We start from the raw sequence: 18672 nt of genomic DNA on the forward strand, positions 1-18672 counted from the left end.
GCCCGGTCGCTACATTTTATTCAAATTTGTGTTGCAATCGATTTTGTCGCTGAAGCCAGACGTCATTTCCAGACGGAGCTCTTTCACTCAAACCTCATTCCCCCTCTCTCCCTTAAAAGCCTCTCCGCCTGCAGAAAGGTTATCACGGTGAAGCACGCGTGTGTGTGTGCACTACGTGTGTGTGTGTGTGGGTGTGTGCGTGTGTGTGTATACGTGTGTGTGCACTACGTGTGTGTGTGTAAGGCGTGGTGCTGGCCACCCACCCCCTAGTGTGCCGTGCCGACCTTCATAGGTGCACGCTAACAGCACTTGCCCCTACAGTCTGTTCAAGGCTATATGGGGGATCTTTGTGTGTGTCAATTCGCATGAATGCCCTTCGCTCAATCCGAGCGAACGACACACATTGTATACAAATTTATGGGGCCGGTGCATTAAAAAAAACCGCTTAACAAACAGAAAGCCACGAGGCATTACAAAAAAATCGACAATGAGACCTCAATAACGCGTGACACGCTGTGCATTTTTTAACGACGGAGGCTGAATTGTGTGTGTGTTTTAAGACTTACCCGATGTCCACATCACCCTTGTTGTAATTTTCTTTCTGTAACGCTGATTAATTCGCGGGGTGCTAATGTCGTCCCAGGGGGCACAGCGGTGAGAGCGTGCGCTGCCTGCTCGCACGAGGTTCGCGGTTAGAACCCCGGCAGGCAGCCCCGGTTAATACCGCGCGTGTCTTGACCGCTGCATATTAGTTGTGTGGTGGTGGCGTTGGTGGCGCTACCGCTAGGCCAGCAGTGATGTGTGCCAGACGATTGCAGGGCTGCACCTTTACCGTCGTACTGCTATTGCACATCTGTGAAAATAACAAGAGATTCATATCTCATCGGATTCCTCCTCCAGTATAAACACATTTTCTGATTCTGATATTTTTTTTAAAAACACCACGCGTCGTCTGCTTCACGGTGGAGGTTGAAGATCCCGTGACGTCATGCGCAAGAGTAGGCCACTGCGTGACCACATCACGGCTCAAAGTTGCCCAATTCTAAAATAACACCACTGCAAAGTGACTCAATTTAGATAATGCACACGTTGCAATCATCGGCTTCCTGCACCTCCTACTGCCAGACCAATGTCCACTTGCAGGCCAGTGCTGCGCAGGGACAGCTGCCACTGGGGGGGGAGGTGCCTATTTCAAATGTTTGTTGAGATGCGATGCAAAGCACTCTGAGATGCCCGGAGCGCAAAAGAGGGCAGCTCTAAAAATAAATAACACATCTTTACTATATAATATTTTAAAGCAGTAAGTGTGGAGAGGCAGGGGTGGCGGGGGGGGTGGTGGATCACGCAAAGATTAGTGCGTGCTGCTACTCTGGATATGGAATGAGTGGTGGTCAATACATTGGTCGTGTGGTGGCATCACAGTGGAGCAAGCGGGTGCGTGGGCCCGTCCGGGTTGGGGCATGTTTACGTGGGGTCGCCTCTTGTGCCTGCACTTTCCCCACCGACTCCAGTTTCATCCCTCACGCAGAGCACTCGTAAAAGGAATCTGCCTCACATCCCAATTTGAGACCCTCATGAAAAGGTGCCTTTGAGACTCGGTGAAACATTCCTGGATTCAGTGGAGAGACATTTTTAATTAATTCCCAATCATAAACTTTATATTTTGCCTTTCCTACGATTGAAATGTCTTTAGGTTTTTTAGGTAAAGTCACGTAGGTAAAAAATGATAAAATAATAATAGATGAAAATAAATCAATTAAATAATTTATTATTATATTGTTATTTTTTACCTACGTGACTTTACCGAAAAAACCTAAGAGTATGAATCCTTGCAGTCACGAAAGCTTCAAATCTCGGATTGAAATGTCACATGATCAAATCACCCAGAATGCACCGATCTCATCAGATCTCATAAACTAACGCAGAGTGGAACCACAATATTTGCTCATACTCTGTAGGCAACGATGCCTAAGCACAGAGAGCAAAACAAACCAACGCATTCGTCAGCAACACTGTGCCCTTCAAAGTCACCACTTCTCTGGCCTCTCCACGTGGTGTCAGGGCCATTGGTCAAAACGTCACTGGCTGTGGCCGCGCCACCGTTGTGGAATTCCCTGCCGTTGGAAATTCGGTCGTCCGATAATGTGGAGTGTCAGACCAGAGAACGACGCCAAACGGCGAACAGTACAAAGACTCCATCAGTCGAGCAGAGACAGCTAAGAAGGATGTCTCTAGTGTAGGCTGTCTCTGGTGTAGGCCAATCAGTTTCACAGACAATGCAAATATTATCAGAGCAGGTTTGTGGTTGCATGTTCACGACAAGTCCTGTGTGTGGTTCATGCAGGCCTGGTTCCTGCAAAAGGTTTCTATTTGGTGTTTGAACATGTGAACACCTCCTGTTTTATTGCCAGAAAGAGGAAAACACTATGCTTGTTTTTAAATCCTTTTTGGCAGAAACATGTCAGATTTAAACATAAACGAGTTTCGTAGTAATGCGCTTTGATTATTGTAAGGGTTGTCTGCGACTCAGTTGGCTGCTATGAGTGCAGCTATTCATTTCCCTATTTACAAAAGTAGTGATGAGAAAACAATGTCGTGGATGTGATCCTCATCAGAACCCCCTGGCGTGAACACGCGCCGCGATCTCCGACTCTCGTCGTCCGCTCCGTCTCTACGGCCGCCCTATGTGCACCTGACACGAAGAAGGGCCATTGCCTGAAACGTCGCCTATTACATTGTTTTCCTTTTAAAACCACACCGCACACACACACGCGGTGTTGTTCTTCACGAATCTGTTGATTTGTTGCTGTGTGTTTTGTGTCTCGTGCTTAGTGCCAATCGTCCCATTCAAGACGTCGCCACTCAGCTCGACCGCGCTTCGACAGCCGCGAGCGAGATGACGTCGGGGTCTCGAAGTCGACGCGACGGACGCGTGCGGTGAGGAAGCCGCCACCCAAGCGTGGCAGCAGCAGCAGCAATAGCAGCAGCCACAGACTCGGGGCCAGGTCTCTTAGCAAGTCGCCATAGCGACGGCCACGAGGCTTCAACAATCACGGTGCCGGGCAAGGTGACTCAAGCGCGTCTGAGACCATTCACTTCGCGCTCCGAGCTACTCACTTCTACGTAAGAAGACCCTGACTAGTATTATTATTATCAATGGCATGTGTTGTTGTTGTTGTTGTTCATATATTATTTTACAGACTTAATAATGTATAGTACTGTTTTGTGTGCGGTAGTGTAGGTGCGTGTGTTAGTGATACGGAGTGTTCCCATGTGCACCTAGCCTGGCACAAGCGCTGTGGTGACGTCATCGCCACTCGGTGGCGAAGGGTTGTTGTTGTTTGTGCGTTCCGTCTGTCTCTGTGCACTCGCTCCTTGTGGGGAGCGGTGGCGCAGTGGTTAGCGCACTGGCGGGTTCGTGATGCGCACCGCAATACGATTCGGGCGACCGAAGTTTTGATCCGGTGCTGAGCCTCCCCTAGGTCCACGCAGCCTTAAACGAGTACCTGGTGCGGTGTGGTAAACAGCGACACTGGGGAGACAAAGGCAGCCACGCGTGGTGTTGGCCACACCACCCCCTCGTGTGCCGTGCCGGCTTTCTTAGGCGCTAGCTCGCCAACAGCACTTGCACCATCAGCCTGTCCAGGCTACGCAGGGGATCTTTGTCTTTGTGTCTTACTATAAGCGAATGTTTGTGCTTGTGTATTCAGGAGGGAGATCAGCCATGGAACTCGGCTTGAGGTCATACACTCAGTACAGGTGAGACATCATGCTTGTGGTGGACAACTGTTATATCTCGTGCCTTTGGGGTCAACAGTTGGTGTCACTACAGCAAGTGGGACTCATTACCCATCTGTGCGGACTTGCAGGCAATGTAGCCACCTTCTATGTAGGCGTGGTGGAGTTGACCTTGGCACTCTAAAGAGAAAACTTGATGACGATGATGCTGCATTGGCAGTCGGTGCACAAACTCACTTAACAACAAAGCTCAACACATTCCTCAACAACACTGTGTGTGGCCTTAAAAGGGAAAGAAAAAAACTATCGGCGACGTTTCGGGCAATGACCCCTTTTCACTATGAAGAAGGGCCCTTTGCCTGGATGGCCGGCATACCCTGTGGAGCAAAGTGCAGTTCAACTGTGGATTTTCTGCATGGCACTCGGCTGACCACACGTGGCACGTGGTGGCGATCGCCCATCCGAGTGGTTACCTGGCCCAACTCTGCCCGAAAATATAAAGTTATGACAGGTGACATTCCAGGCAGTGGCCGTTCGTGATAGCCATGAACAGAAAGGCCAAAAAGTTTGTGCCTTGAAGAAGAGCCACTGCTCAAAACGTCGCCGATTTTTTATTATTATATATAGTTCCTTTAACACGTAGATTTTCGCGACCAATATTATTCATAATAAAGGTTTTTTGGTTAGATCGCGTATATTTATAAAAGTGTCGTAAGCCTCAAATCACTGTACCAGATTGGGTTAAAAGATGACGTCACCGTGCTGCTCTGTTTAAGACCGGGAGCAAGTGGAGTGCCTCACCATTCTGGCAAATTGGCCGATGATGCTGGTTGATGTAATTACCAGCGAAACGTCGTACTACTCAAAATTTGATATGATGTTGATTCACTCTTCAACACACCGATGGGCTAAAGTAGTGAACTATTTGTCTTTTGTCAACGTGACACATTTTTTACTGTTTGGCCATGTTGGGTGGTGGAGGGTTACGACACATTTATAAATAACGCGATCTAACCCAAAAACCTTTATTATGAATATATAGTTGCTTTTACGGCCACGTTGTTTATGACGGACGCGTTGGTTTTTTGTTGTTGTTATATTTGTTTTGTTATTTCCGTCACCCAGGTCACTCTTGCGAATGAGACTCAACTCTGGTCTCGTGATTTCTCTTCTGCATGGGTTAAACAAAACACACTTGAAGTCACTCACTCACTCAGTCACTCTTCATCTCGCTCAGTCACGCACTCACTCACTCACCATCTGACTCTTTCACTCGCACTCATTCACCCACCCACTCACTCAGTCACTCCTGCAAACGTAGACGTATGTGGGTCTGCAACATTCTTTTAAGGACCGTACCGTACTCGTTTTCTGCAATATCGACGTTTATTTGTGTACATCTTGGTTCTGTTGCTGCTGCGCCCCCACGGCACCACCGGTCCCCGTGTCACGGAGTCAGGACGCTGGCCAAACGGGATAATCCGCGGTGACAGACAAATAAACGTCAACTCTTGAGTTTAAGTTAATTAGTTAAACTCTCGACTTAAGACCGAAGCAGGAGGATTTCTCCACAACTCTTGCTGTCCGCCTGATGATGCTGGTTGCAATTACTGGCGAGACGTCGTACTCCAATTGTAAATGTTGTGGGTTTTACTCTCCAACACACCGCTGTGCTGTACGAGTAACGAATTGGCATGCTCTGTTTACGTGACAAACCTTACTCATTGGCTGTGTCGGGTGGTGGCGGGGTTTAACGACACATTTACAGCCACGCGATCTAACAAAAAAAACCTCTATTATGGATTCAACTCTTAATTTCTCACCTGGCTAAACAAAATAAACCGATCCTCAGCGCTCTCCAGAAGGAGCCAAAGCCCTACATTTCCACCGATGGGCCAGACGCCTTTTTGGCATCGCAGCCTCCTACCCCACGCACCGTGCCCCTAGCGGCGCTTCACGCCGCCTCTCGTCGGGCAAGATCGGAAGCCTTGTGAATTGAAAAGTGAGCAATGGGTTCAATTTGTGCGAAAACACCCGCCATTCTGCCAGAATGTGGCAGAATGATGGCCAAAATAGCTGCGTGAATCATGACGCCCTCGCACTCTCAACGATAAATACGTGACTTTGTTTTGTTATATATTATTATTTAAAAGTTTAAAGGCATTTCTTGCATGCATCGCTCGAAGACACTTGCGTCTTCCTTGTGACATCTGAGCACTTCCAGGCGCGGCGTTCGCTCGGGATACATCTTGCCTCCAAGTTTACGTAACGCCGCTCGGCGCTGCCCGAGACAACACATCGCCACGAGTTCAGAGCCCATCGCGCGTTTTATTTGCAGGAACGCGTCCAGCCGACCCGCCAAGTTCATCCTGTTTCCGGAGGAAGTCAGCTTCATCAGACATTTCCCACGTGCGTAAGATGCGCGCAGGAGGAGCGGCTGGCCGCCCTCAATCGGACGGCTGCGAGTTTAGACTCAGCCCATCATCCACACAGCTCGGGCCGGGAAGTCAGCGGTGGCCATCTCATGGACCGACTCAGCACCACCCACACCCAACATTCTGCCAGAGCAATGTGGAATTTCCACCGCTGGCTCAGGGCTGCAAATGCGAGGCTGGATTGCACAGTCTGGATTGCTCACGTGGACTGGAAAATCCCTTCAGCTTTTTTTTTACTACGCCGCCGCCACCACCACCACCACCACCCCCTGACGTGTCTTTTAGGGTGCTTGCTCGCAGCACGCGCTGCTCCGGTCTATATTTGGCAAAACATCTGCAGTGATTCCATGTGTTGCGTGTGCGTCTGTGTATGTGTGCATGTGTGCATGTGTGCATGTGTGTACGTGCAGTTGTGGGGAGCGGTGGCGGAGTGGTTAGCACACCGCGCTACGAACCTGGCGATCCGAGTTCGATTCCCGCTCACGGCCAACAACAATGACGATTATCTGAACCGGTCCTGGGCCTCTCCTAGGTCGACTCAGCCTCGAATGAGTACCTGGCGTGGTGTGTAGTAAACATCGCCACTGGGGAGACAAAGGCGGTCGGGCGTGGTGCTGGCCACCCATCCCCGTTGTGTGCCGTGCCGGCCTTCGTAGGTGCTACTCGCTAACAGCACTTGCCTCGTAAGTATGTCCGGGCTATGCGGGGGATCTTTGTTATTGTGTCTTCACGGGTCTCTGCGTGCGTGTTCCTGTGTGTGTGTTCAACAGAGGCGAACCGTAACACCCACACAGAGTGGGGGTTTTACGATCCCCGTGGCTTGGACAAGGTGTGCTACGTCGGCAAGAGATGCCTTCCTTACCAGTGCTCTGGAACGGAGACAGGTACACTGTATTCATATTACCACGACGCTTGTTTAGCCAGGAAAACCTACGTCTCAAGACTCTCTTTCAGAGGGGCACTGCCAAGTTCGCTAAGTGTAATCCCAATTGAGTCATTTGCGGGCATTTTACGAAATTGGCAAGTTTGGACCTTTATTAGCCAGCGAAGGAGACGGTGAATGCGCGCCGTGGTATTAACCAGGACGGCCACAACAAGCGACGAATGCACGACCGCTGAATCGTATCACCGCCCCCTTTACGTCCGCCCGCGTGTGCCACACACACACACGCCCTCATGGGCGAGCCGCTGAGCCGTCCCGGCCTCCAAAGAGTGCTCGCTCACCGCACTTGTCCCCCCCAAACTTCCCGGGGGACCTTTGTCTTTGTGCGCAGCGTCCGCAGGGCGCAACGGCGTCCCGGTGGTGAGTGCGGGCGACAAGGCGTACCGCGCGGTGGAGTACAGCGCCGGCTTCCACCTCCTGGGCTCCACCAGGGCCCCGCCCAGATTCAGGTGAGGCGGTAGTGGCGGCGGTGGCGGCGGCGGTGGTGGCGGCGGTGGCGGTGGTGGTGGTGGCGGTGGCGGCGGTGGCGGCGGTGGCGGTGGTGGCGGTGGCGGTGGTGGCGGTGGCGGCGGTGGCGGCGGTGGTGGTGGCGGTGGTGGCGGTGGCGGTGGTGGCGGTGGCGGCGGCGGTGGTGGCGGCGGTGGCGGCGGCGGTGGCGGCGGTGGCGGCGGTGGCGGTGGTGGTGGTGGCGGTGGTGGTGGTGGCGGTGGTGGTGGTGGCTACGCGGCTGCTGCTGCTGCTGCTGCAGCACGTGACTGCTGCCCGTAGTCCAGCACCGTGGGGGCAGCAGCGAGGGTTGGTGGGTCACCGCGACAGATGTCACGACCCCCCCCCCTCCCCTGGAGGTCGGGTATCGAGGAGGCGCCTTCTAGTGGCTCGCCAGGAGAGGGCGGTGCAGCAAGATGTGGACTGCGCCGCCTGTTTCCATCTGCGTGGGATACAGCGTTGCCCCCTCACACCCATGGGTTCCGGTTTCTTTACAAATGCGTTCACGCTCCTTCGTTGGCTGAAACCATCGTCAGCTATACGCGCCTCCACATTTGCAGATTGCGCAGCGTTGTGTGACGCAGTAAACGATGCTGCCATATCTACACGAACTTTTTTTTTACTGTTAGGTTGTGTTATTGGCAGTCGTGTTTAAATGTTTAGGCAGCTGAGGACGCCTCCAGTGCCGGATTATCCCAGCAGCACAGGTAGCTCCACATGTAGTTACGGACCCGGCTAAATGCTTTCAAGCTATCAATTCCGGTTCAGTGATTCTGCACGAGCTCTATTACTATAGTACTATACCGCCTTCAACTTTTACGAACCACCGGGTGTTGAAGGTTAGCGATTTGTCGTATTATCTGGCTGTATAGCAAATGAAAAAATACAATTACTTTACTGTGCTAGTTAAACATTTGTGTTTTAATATTTGTGTGTTTTATTTATAATTTAGGGCCCCTTTATAACAGCATGTACTACAGGCCCCGCACGAGCTTAAACCGGCACTGGTCACCTCAATAGGCCAGGGATGTCTCGTTTGCAAGTGTGACCCGGTGAGTCACCGGACTGACGAAAGCAAAGATAAAGTCGAGCAATGCGCCAACGTGACACGCGCCACGCGCGCGAGAGAGAGAAGCAGCCGCGTCACGCGAGAGAACTCAACCCGCCCGCTGTCTCCCCGTGTCCGCAGCGCCGGGGCGAAGCACGCGGCCGACACCTTCATCCCTCTGCAGCCGCCTCCCAGCGTCCCTCGGTATGTGCGGACAGAGACGCCCCAGCACAGCCAGGAACAGACTGTGGGGCGGGGGTCAAAGTGCTGTGAGCGAGCGGCGAGCAGCGCCCTATGAAGGCCGCCACTGCGGCTCACGAGGGGGTGGGTGGCCAGCACCACGCCCGACCGCCTTTGTCTCCCCAGTGGTGATGTTTTTACACACCGCAGCAGGTGATAATTTGAGGCTGAGTCAATCTAGGGGGAGGTCCAGAACCGATTCACAGGGGGTGGCCGTGAGCGGGATTCGAACTCGGGTCGCCGGGTTCGTAGCGCAGCGCGCTAACTGCTGTACCACCGCTCCCCCACACAGAGACAAAGATCCTCCGTATAGCCTCAACAGGCTGTTGGGGTAAGTGCCGCGAGCGACCCACGCGTGCGAGGGTGCGACGGGCAGTACACTTTGGCCACGTCGAAGACTTCGGCCAAACACCCTCCACCTCTAGAAGCGGGCGCTCTAGAGTGGAGGACCTCCCGCACAGCTGTGGCGTGAGCCGGCACTTGCAGCGCCTGCGCCTCTAACCCCACGTCCACTGGGTGTGTCGGGGTGTAATGAGTGAAGGTGTATCTCTCCCGAGTCAAGAGCGCCGTTCACTTAAACATCATCCGCGCGTGGGCTCACGTCGCCCCCGTCTGGCGCGGTCGGTGCATCGATGCGCGCACGACGCTCCCACGCCAAGTCGCCAATCCTCGTGCTCTCCCCTCTCGTCTCTTGTTGTTGTTGCACGCGCAGTTAGAACTCCTCTTATCCGCTGGGGCCCCGAATTGCATGTTACTGCTACGTGTATGTATGTCGAGATGGACTGGTGCGGTACGAGAGGACACGCCGCTGAGCGGACTTGCCAATCGCTGGGCACCGGCGGTGTCGAGATCGGCCTCTGTGGAGGAGCCCCGTGAAGGAGGCTGCGACTGGGCAGTGTGTAAGGAGTGTCTGTGTGTGTGTAGGGAGTGTCTGTGTGTGTGTAGGGAGTGTCTGTGTGTGTAGGGAGTGTGTGTGTGTAGGGAGTGGATGATCAGAGTTGGCGACTGTACTTTGTACAATGGGGCCTTGTGATGACAATTACTTAAACATAATATTATCTAATGAGCAGTGGTGTTTTTTAATAGGTATATGAAGTTACATTAATAAAATATTTTTTAATTACTACAAGATGAACTCAATTACATTCAAAGTACAATTATTAACCGTTGCCGGCACAATGCATTGTGGGGAGTTGCTCAACAGACAAACCCTTCAATGATCAAACAAGTTATTTTATGTACAGGGTGCTTCAAAAAAATATTAAGACTTTTGAAAATGTGCAACAACACCACAATAACTGTGCTGCCTGCGGGCTCTGGAGACCACCTGGAGAAGATTCCAGGCCACGTGTTGACAACGACGGTGAGCACGTGGAGACTTTTACTTTGGAAGCTATGAACATTACATTTGTTATCACGTTACAGTTTGCCAATAAAAACGATAGTCCCATATTTTTTGAAGCCCCCTGTATACACACAGTATACTGTATATACACAGCATACTAAATGAACTAATTAACATTTTACAAAGTACAATTATTAACAGTTTCCGGCACGATGAATCGTGGGGAGTTGCGGGAAGGACCTCGAGGTGCGATCCTCCCCGCAGGCTCCAGGGATTCTCCCTCCACGAGGTCTCGGCCGCCCTCCCGAGGCGCAACAATGAACATAAGTAAAACGAAGGCACACAAACATCGCGGCTGTCAACCCACACGGGTCACTCCGTGTTCTTGTACAGGGAGATTGCGTGTGTAGATCCTCACGGCGTACAGCCGTTAAAGTAGGGCAAAAAATGGGTTTGTCTGTTTGTGTTACTCCCTTGTGATGGGACTTTGTGGGATGAACGTTGAAATTTATAAAGGACACGGGGTGACCGATAAGGTTTGAATTGGTCTGCAATAAGGATGGGCGAGTGAGTGACACGGGCTAGAGAAGAGATGGAGCTGATGGGTGAGTGGGCGAGTGCGTGGGTCGGTGCGTGGATGGGCGAGTGAGTGACACGGCCAAGAGAGGAGATGGAGCTGATGGGTGAGTGGGCGAGTGAGTGGGTGGATGGGCGAGTGAGTGACACGGGCTAGAGAAGAGATGGAGCTGGTGGATGAGTGGGCGAGTGTGTGGGTGAGTGCGTGGATGGGCGAGTGAGTGACACGGCCTAGAGAGGAGATGGAGCTGTTTTGGTTACGGGAGGATGTGGAGCTGAGTGGACTTGCCGGAGACCGGTACCAGCAGCGTCAAGATCGGCCTCTGCAGAGGGGGAGGCTCGTGAAGGACGCTGCTACTGGGTAGTGCCAGGCAAGGTGCGACCTTGAGGCTGCCGGTCACTTGGAGGCAGTCCTCCCAACAACAACGGGAGGGCAGAGGAGCGACGCTCACAACAACGAGCGGAGTGCCTGGCGAATAAAACGCAGCGAGTGTTGGGCGGGGGATGGGCAACAGGTGGTACGTCTGCCAGCTCATCTCGCTCAACCCATGGAAGCTGAATCTGTCCCGAGATCTCCTGCCGACACGAGCGTCAGACACTGCGCGTGGCGAGTCGCGGTGACGCCATCTCGGCGGATTGTCGATACAGGCAGCGCCTTCACCAAGACGCTGTGTTACAAATCGTTGATGAACGACGGTACGACGACGACGAGCGTGTGAATGTAATGGTGGGGATGACGTGAATGAAATAGATGTGAGAGAGGAAGCGATGGGGGGGAGGGGGGGAAATTCGGTGAACGCGAAATTGACGACGGTAAACGATGATTGACGAGTGGATGAAATGAATGGGGGTTGATGAGTGAGAGCCACACGATGAGAATATGAAGAATGAAGAGGGGACAGGGGCAGTGGCGGTTATGAAGGGGGGGGGGGGGGGGGGTTAACGGGTCGTGGGGTGAGCTCGGGAACAATCGGTGAGTTCTGAGTGAGGAGCGGAAGCGAATGAGCGAAGGTGAGTGTTTGATGTGGAGGGGGAAGTTTATTCCAGTGAAGGGGGGAGGGGGGAAGGAAGAGAAAAATAAAGTAAGGACAGAGTTCGCACACCCAAGCCGCTGTGCTTCACCCCTGTGCCCTGGTGTCACCCCCCCCCCCCGTGCACACAGCACCCCCTATCGCAAGAAGGCCCAGGAGATGCAGAGGGCGCTGGAGATGATGGAGGTGCAAGCCCTGGACAAGTGGGAGCCCCCGTCGCGAGCGTCCCATCGCCGCCTCGACGGAGATCGCGATTGAGCCGGGCCGCTCGCTTTGCCAGCCACTACGATGGAGGGCAAGCCTCGGCCTGCCACGGCCTGCCACGGCAAGCCACGGCAAGCCTCGGCCTGTCACAGCCAGCCACGGCAAGTCACGGCCAGCCACGGCTCTCTTAAGCCAGGCAGGCGCACAGCATGAAAAAAAAATAATGAAGTGAGAAATTCACCTCTCTGTGGACGGCTCTCCGATGTGGTTTTCAGGTTGTAACTACCGCATGGCCCGTTCGGTGTGATGTCCGACGTTTCGCTCCGTGTGCCGAGAGCTTCGTCAGGTTAATGCATTTTACTTCCCGCAACTGAACTTCGTGACGTAGCGCGTGGAAATCCCGCGAGGTTCAAGCCCTCCCAGCGGCATGTGGTGCGAACCGTCGAATATTCAGGAGGTAACCGAGCCCGCAAGCCATATCCGGAGAGCCGCTCCGTGTGGTTCGTGTGTTTTAGACGTCGGGTTATTTGTCTGGTCTCGGTGCCAAGTAGGTAACATCGAGTACTCGTAGGCAATTTAAATAAGTCTTTGTTAGAACTTCGCGACAGGTTATGAAAAATCATCATCCACACGCATGGGTCCTTTGATTGTAGATGTATGTTTACATTCTTTTGCACCGTACGTAAAGCAACCTTCATAAATCAGAGGTGCGGGGGGGAGGACAGCAAACTGAACACAAAGAGCAGTTCTAAAGGAGTGAGGATTAAAATCGTGAAGCTTTACAACGCGCGTTTGTTCTCGAAAGCGTGCGCTAAGTTGACCGGGTCGCTGTTTGGGGCAAAACGCATTTTCATATTGAAAATACTCGGCTCGCTCTGGTCCACGTCTCCCACGTCTTAGGGAAATGCCTCCTCTTTGATCAACGTGTAGTTCTATCCGGCGTAAATCCACGATAGCAACACAACTTTGCCAACGGAGGTTGACGTTCAACATTGGGTCATGCCGTTACGAGAGTTGGCGTGGCCAACACGTTACTGACGGACTATCAGCTATGCAGCATCCACGCTCTCAGACAAAGTTGTGAAGCGGTTACCAATGATTTAAAGCTTTCGTGACTGCAGGGATTCATCTTCTTGGTTCTTTCGGTAAAGTCACGTAGAAGGGAAATAATAAAAATAAAACATACTAAAACGCTGTCTCCCCGACAGACCAGGTCTTCACCTGAGGACGGCTGCTTGCGTTGTGGCCGAAACGTCGTGATAATTATTTTATTATGTTTGATTTTTATTATTTTATTATTTCCCTTCTACGTGACTTTACCGAAATAACCAAGAAGACGGTTACCAATGGCCAAAGCCTCTGAATAACCGGCGGGCACATACACATATTTCACCTTTAATCATCCTGAGAACGTCACGTAAAACATTGTCGCGAAGTGCCACTGAGACAGGATAGAGAAAAGGAACGCTCCAATTGTTGTTGTTAACAACGGCTAGAGGGGGGGGGTGGTCTTAATGGCCACGTCGAAGGCGGTGAGCAGGCTTCGCTCGGATCCTGGGTTTGAATCTGGGGGGATGGAGTTCCTCATCATGATGATCTGTCACGCGTTTAACGCCGACATCGTCACCTCTAGGCATAGCAGCTCTCAATGTATTTTGTGTTCCGGCCCCCCAACCAACCCCCCCCCCCTCAGTTGCTCGGGCCACACAATACAAAGGAGTGGTGACTAAGGCATCTCTGTTTCACGTTGTGTAATTGTGCGTGTTGTTAGGCAGTTGCTCCGTGTCGTGAATTAGCGCGTTTTGTTTCAGTGGGGTGTGTCAGTGAGGTGTGTGCTAGTGAGGTGTGTATTCGTGTTAGTGAAGTGTGTATTGGTGTGTTGGTGAGGTATGTGCTAGTGAGGTGTGTGCTAGTGAGGTGTGTGCTAGTGAGGGGTGTATTGTGCATTGGTGTGTTAGTGTCGGCGCAAAGTGGCACCGACGTTGCCCACGCACATAAAAAAAAAAACTTCTCCTGCACGGCATCCACTCCCCAACCTGCACTTTAGCCCTCCCCTGAAAGTTGAAAGTGAGTGTCCTGACCCACAGGTTGAGACACCGCTGGTCCCGGCTATCGTTGATGGCCACGCAACAATCCAACAATCCTCGCTTTCCGCGATTCGGTGATTTCTCAGGATTCCGTCTCGTGTGGCCGAAACTCAGGAATCGGTCCACTCGCATCATATTTGTCCACATCTAAGTGGCGTCCCCTCTTCTTTATTCTGCCTCCTTATGCAGAGCCACCCAAAGTCCGTGGAGGCCCAGGGAGATAATGCCACGTGGCGGTGGTGGTGGTCCTTATTCATGACCTTCAAACATTAAAAAACATTGTCCATTGCGGAGCCCTCTTTTGTGTGAGGCCCAGGGAAATGTGGCCTCTTTCCGTGCCGTCACCCCTCCCGGCAGCCCTGCTCGTGTGCAGTTTCGTTCGCTCCATGCTCCTCAACGTAACGTCATTTGGTGGTGCTGCTGCTGCGTTGGCAGTGGTTTGCACAAGCACAGTTGACAGCAAAAACTCCACGCATTCATTATCAAATATCACCATGGCCTTGAAATAAATGTATATATATATAAACAGGCGACGTTTTGGGCAACGTCCCTTCATATGCAGAATGGCCTTTGCTGAAAACGTCACCGGTGACATTTCATTCTTATTTACTTGATACAGCTGTCATGGCTGTGACGGTTCCACCTGAAGACGGAAGCTTGTGTTGCCTCCGAAACGTCGTGATTTGTATTTTTTTTATTTTATTTTACTTTTACTAATTTTAATGTTTTACCTACGTGACTTTACCGAAAAAACCTAAGAAGGTGACATTCCACTTCATACATTTGTAGAGGCAGTGTTACTGAGGGTGTCTTTGTTGTTGTTTGCTAAATGCAACGCGTGCGGCCTCTGTGTCACTCCACTGCTGGATGACTGGGCCTCTCCCGCACCGCGCGGGACTCCAGGGTCACTCGACCATACTTCACCGCGCTGGGCGGCTCGGCGGCATAGAAGTACAATACAGCAAGGCCGCAATTATAATATATATTACATACATCCCCCGCAATTTTCAAATATGCTCAAAATGTCCCCCCCCCCCCCAATATATTGCTATCAAAAATATTGCTATGCTATGTAAATAAAAACAACAGTTTGCTACACCTTGGCCACAGTATCTGGACTTGTCTTTATATAAATCAATGCATAGATTTATGTTTATATGATTATGGTTGTACTTTATTAATCCCTAATCTCTGCCATTACATACAATGAAACATGAAATGGTAAATAGGTAAAAAACAGAGCAATGTAATACAATACACTATTAGACATTATTGTAAAAAAAATTATAAAAAGTCCATCCCATGTGTTAGTTCATTTTTAAATATTTTAGGCAGGAAATGAGTTTTAATATGTAGATATTTTTCTGGGTTGGGACCCCCAGACACCCTGGAAGATTTGGTCCCCCCAATGTTGACTCCATGGCTACAGCCTCGCAATACGGCAACGGATTTTTGCCGTCTGCAGTGCTCCAGTTGGCGTAGAAGTTGCACGAACAGCCGAGTGAGAGTGAGAGGGGCTCGGTCGACGCACGCGTAACGAGCGCAGAGCAGTTTTAATCGACGGATCGTTACAAGACGAGTGAGGAGTATAAAACTAACGCGACACGCATTGGAGTAGACCTACACATCACAAAGTATTTTTCTCCTTAAAAACACCGCCAGGAGCGTTAGAAACCCACCGTGCATCGCGCCCAGACATCGCCGCACTTATCTAATCGTGCGTCGCTACTTCCACGCCGTCAAATGTATTTTTTTTTGTTAAAAGGCAAAACTGCGAGCGGTGGCCGATTCGCCAAAGCGACCGCGACCAGAAATTGCTGGCGGATCTCAACGTGGTGGGGGCTTTGACTTCACCACCAAACTTTCACCAACAATGACCCCGAATTAGCCCCCTGGAATGGCCAGTAATTGTTGTTGTCTACATGAGGCAAGTGACATTATTGCCGGGTAAATATGTAATTTCTCGTCTTGTGTTTCACCACCACCACCACCCCCGTCCCCTGCCACAATGCACACTTTGCTCACCCCTTGCCCCAACTGGACGTCAGTGAACAAAAGGAGCTTCATAGCTCATCGGATTCCTTCGAGTCTAAACAAAGATTCTGAGTCTGACAATGTATATTGGGACGCTGTTTTCTAAATAATCATAAATGTAGAGACGGCTGAACATTGAACCATATTTACAATAGATGAATAACACGTGTAATCACACTCCACTGGCAGACGTCACATTTAACGTGTGACTTCTCAAGTCGGGAATGTTTGTCTATTCGCCGCAACGAGAATTGTTGCACGCGATCCACCCTCGTGATGCGTGGTGCATCGGCCACCGCCGGCTCTATTTGTTTGCTGGCCCCCTACAGTAATGCACTTGAGAACGTTAAAAAAAAAATCCTCAAAAGTTTATCACGCGAATGATTCACACAACGTTAACACCAGAAAGCAAACTCGCACGGACCATTGTGTGAACTTGTTCACGCGTTATATTGCCAAAAAAGGAAATGAATGAAAATCGTTTGGACACGTTGCTTGTTACGAGCTCTTGTGTAGCCGTCACGTCAGTGTGCAGGCAGTGCACTTGCCAGAGGGGCCCAGGGGCCAGAGGGGCCCAGGGGCCAGAGGGGCCCAGGGGCCAGAGGGGCCCAGGGGCCAGAGGGGCCCAGGCGCCAGAGGGGCCCAGGCGCCAGAGGGGCCCAGGCGCCAGAGGGGCCCAGGGGCCAGAGGGGCCCAGGGGCCAGAGGGGCCCAGGGGCCAGAGGGGCCCAGGCGCCAGAGGGGCCCAGGGGCCGGGCTACCAAGAGAGGCGGACGTTGCACAGGGAGGGCCACGTTCTTTGCGACGGTGGCCCAAACCGGCCCACACTGTGCCACTGGTTAGAGCATCCTGGTTTACAACAACTGCGAGACTCTACGCGGCAGCGTGACAGACGAAGCTGCGTTATTTCTTTAGACTTGGTTCATCGTCATTGTCATCATCGTCGTCGTCATCGTCAACGTCGTCATCGTCGATGTCCCACGGCTTTAATCGCCATGCAGTCCGCGTCTCGCTCCTCACTCCACTCGGAGCTCGCAGCTCGCGTTCCGGGTCATCGCCACTCAGAGCGTCATTCTCCTCTCCCCCAGGCGAGTGATTCTCCAGCCGCGCAAAGGCGCTGGGAGCCATGGCCGGGCGAGTGTGCAGTTTTCTGAAGATTTTTCTGGATTTTATAAAGATTTTTTTTTATCCCGCAATGTTTATTTTTTTTCGCCCGAACTCTTCACGTTACTCCATTTTTGTTTCGTTTACCAAACAAATCGAACCACTCGGACACCGACAGAACGTGACGGTGCGAATCTATTGCTATGAAGATTGGTTCACTGGTTAAAAACAAAAACTACTTTTAACTTAACATTCACCGCTTGCTGCTGTGCCCGTGTCAGACCGTAGACGTTTGTAAAACCAGTCGGTAACCTACTTGCCGTACCTCCTGCTACTGGCATCACATGAACCCTGCTGATTGGAGTGTCCCCTGGACGTCCTCGCAGCTCCGGTTCGTCTGAAACTCGCTTCCTCCTCTCTCGCTGTGCCGCACATCGGCGTTGGTGTCGCCGCTTCTGTCAGAACCTCAACACCTTTCCCTTCCCTCATTTATTCTTCCGCCACCTCTGAGAGTCCCTGTTAAAGTTAAAATTGCTGAATTGAATCGAACGAGTGAACGGATGAAACGAGGTGCTTCATTTACAGAAACAAAAAAATACTTTTAGTCGAAAAAGAGTTCCATCTCAACGTGAGCTACGAACGCTGCACACGAGCCCACCGCACGCGTGGCTCTACATGACCGCAATGAAGAACGACGACCCACATCGCTGTCACGGGACGGAGAGCGGCGCCTGATTAAACTAGGGCAAAGTGCTCCTTTTAAACTTCAGAAGATACGTAAAACGACAAATGTAATAATTGCTGCCATTTCTGCATCGCAAATAAGAGAACTCGATTTCACGGTCGATAAAATGTCCCTCGTCGATTTGTTTCCAGAGCGTCGGCCTGCGTTTAAATGTTCAAAGTTGGCAGTCATCGGAGGAGATCACGATCCAAGCCCCATGTTCACCATCGCCATCACCGCCATCGCCGCCATCGCCATGTTCGTCAACATGAACAGCATCAGTAATCACGTCAAAATCTACGTCGTCGTCGTCACCGCCGCTGTGGTCATCGTGTGGACTTCCGCTCGCCCCTTGGGCAATGCCACCGAGAGCGGGCGGAAGACGCCTCCCAGGGCGAAGACGACCCAGAGGGTCGGTGCTCTGAATCGGCTCTGGGGAGGAGTCCGCGTCGCTGCTGCTGCCGCTGCTGCCACCGCTGCTACCACCGCTGCTGCTGCCACCGCTGCTGCTGCTGCTGTGTCCGATGGATCGGCGAAGCAGGCACCTCGTTTCCTCAACCTCCTCGTGCAGAGCGCGGAGGGACTGGCCCAGAGGAGAGGTCTGCACCATGGCCAACACGGCCGGGTCTGCGGTGGGGTATGTGCATTGTCGTCATCGTCATCATCGATCATCGTCGT

The 18672-nt window shown here is 51.9% G+C and overlaps 2 protein-coding genes across 3 annotated transcripts in view; one reads left to right on the top strand and one right to left on the bottom strand.

The window, feature by feature from the left end:
• The first annotated feature begins 2901 nt into the window (after positions 1 to 2901).
• Positions 2902 to 15170, top strand: SPATS1 (spermatogenesis associated serine rich 1). Its single transcript, XM_061568334.1, has 7 exons — positions 2902 to 3123; positions 3711 to 3759; positions 6077 to 6147; positions 6944 to 7057; positions 7448 to 7565; positions 8792 to 8854; positions 11974 to 15170. Exons 2-7 carry the CDS (start codon positions 3725 to 3727, stop codon positions 12098 to 12100), a joined length of 528 nt encoding a protein of 175 aa, XP_061424318.1. The 5' UTR covers positions 2902 to 3123; positions 3711 to 3724; the 3' UTR covers positions 12101 to 15170.
• Positions 15171 to 15394: 224 nt separating this feature from the next.
• The window catches only part of LOC133352579 (uncharacterized), a 29846-nt gene continuing 26568 nt past the window's right edge, over positions 15395 to 18672 (bottom strand). For both annotated transcript variants that reach the window (XM_061568322.1, XM_061568314.1), the window contains exon 15: positions 15395 to 18621. In XM_061568322.1, coding sequence (XP_061424306.1) covers positions 18170 to 18621 — 452 coding nt within the window. In that variant the 3' untranslated portion in view covers positions 15395 to 18169. The remainder of the gene's footprint in view (positions 18622 to 18672) is intronic.

Source organism: Lethenteron reissneri, chromosome 5, assembly GCF_015708825.2.
Source record: "Lethenteron reissneri isolate LAM-NWPU_2019-01 chromosome 5, ASM1570882v1, whole genome shotgun sequence".
In the NCBI taxonomy this organism is placed as follows: Eukaryota; Metazoa; Chordata; class Hyperoartia; order Petromyzontiformes; family Petromyzontidae; genus Lethenteron; species Lethenteron reissneri.

Bases quoted from the DNA above. Each gene is read 5' to 3' on its own strand.
- SPATS1 (XM_061568334.1), top strand. From the start codon at position 3,725: ATGGAACTCGGCTTGAGGTCATACACTCAGTACAG. The intron at 3,760-6,076 runs GTGAGACATCAT...TTTTATTTGCAG, and splicing joins AGGTCATACACTCAGTACAG to GAACGCGTCCAGCCGACCCG. The intron at 7,058-7,447 runs GTACACTGTATT...CTTTGTGCGCAG, and splicing joins GTGCTCTGGAACGGAGACAG to CGTCCGCAGGGCGCAACGGC.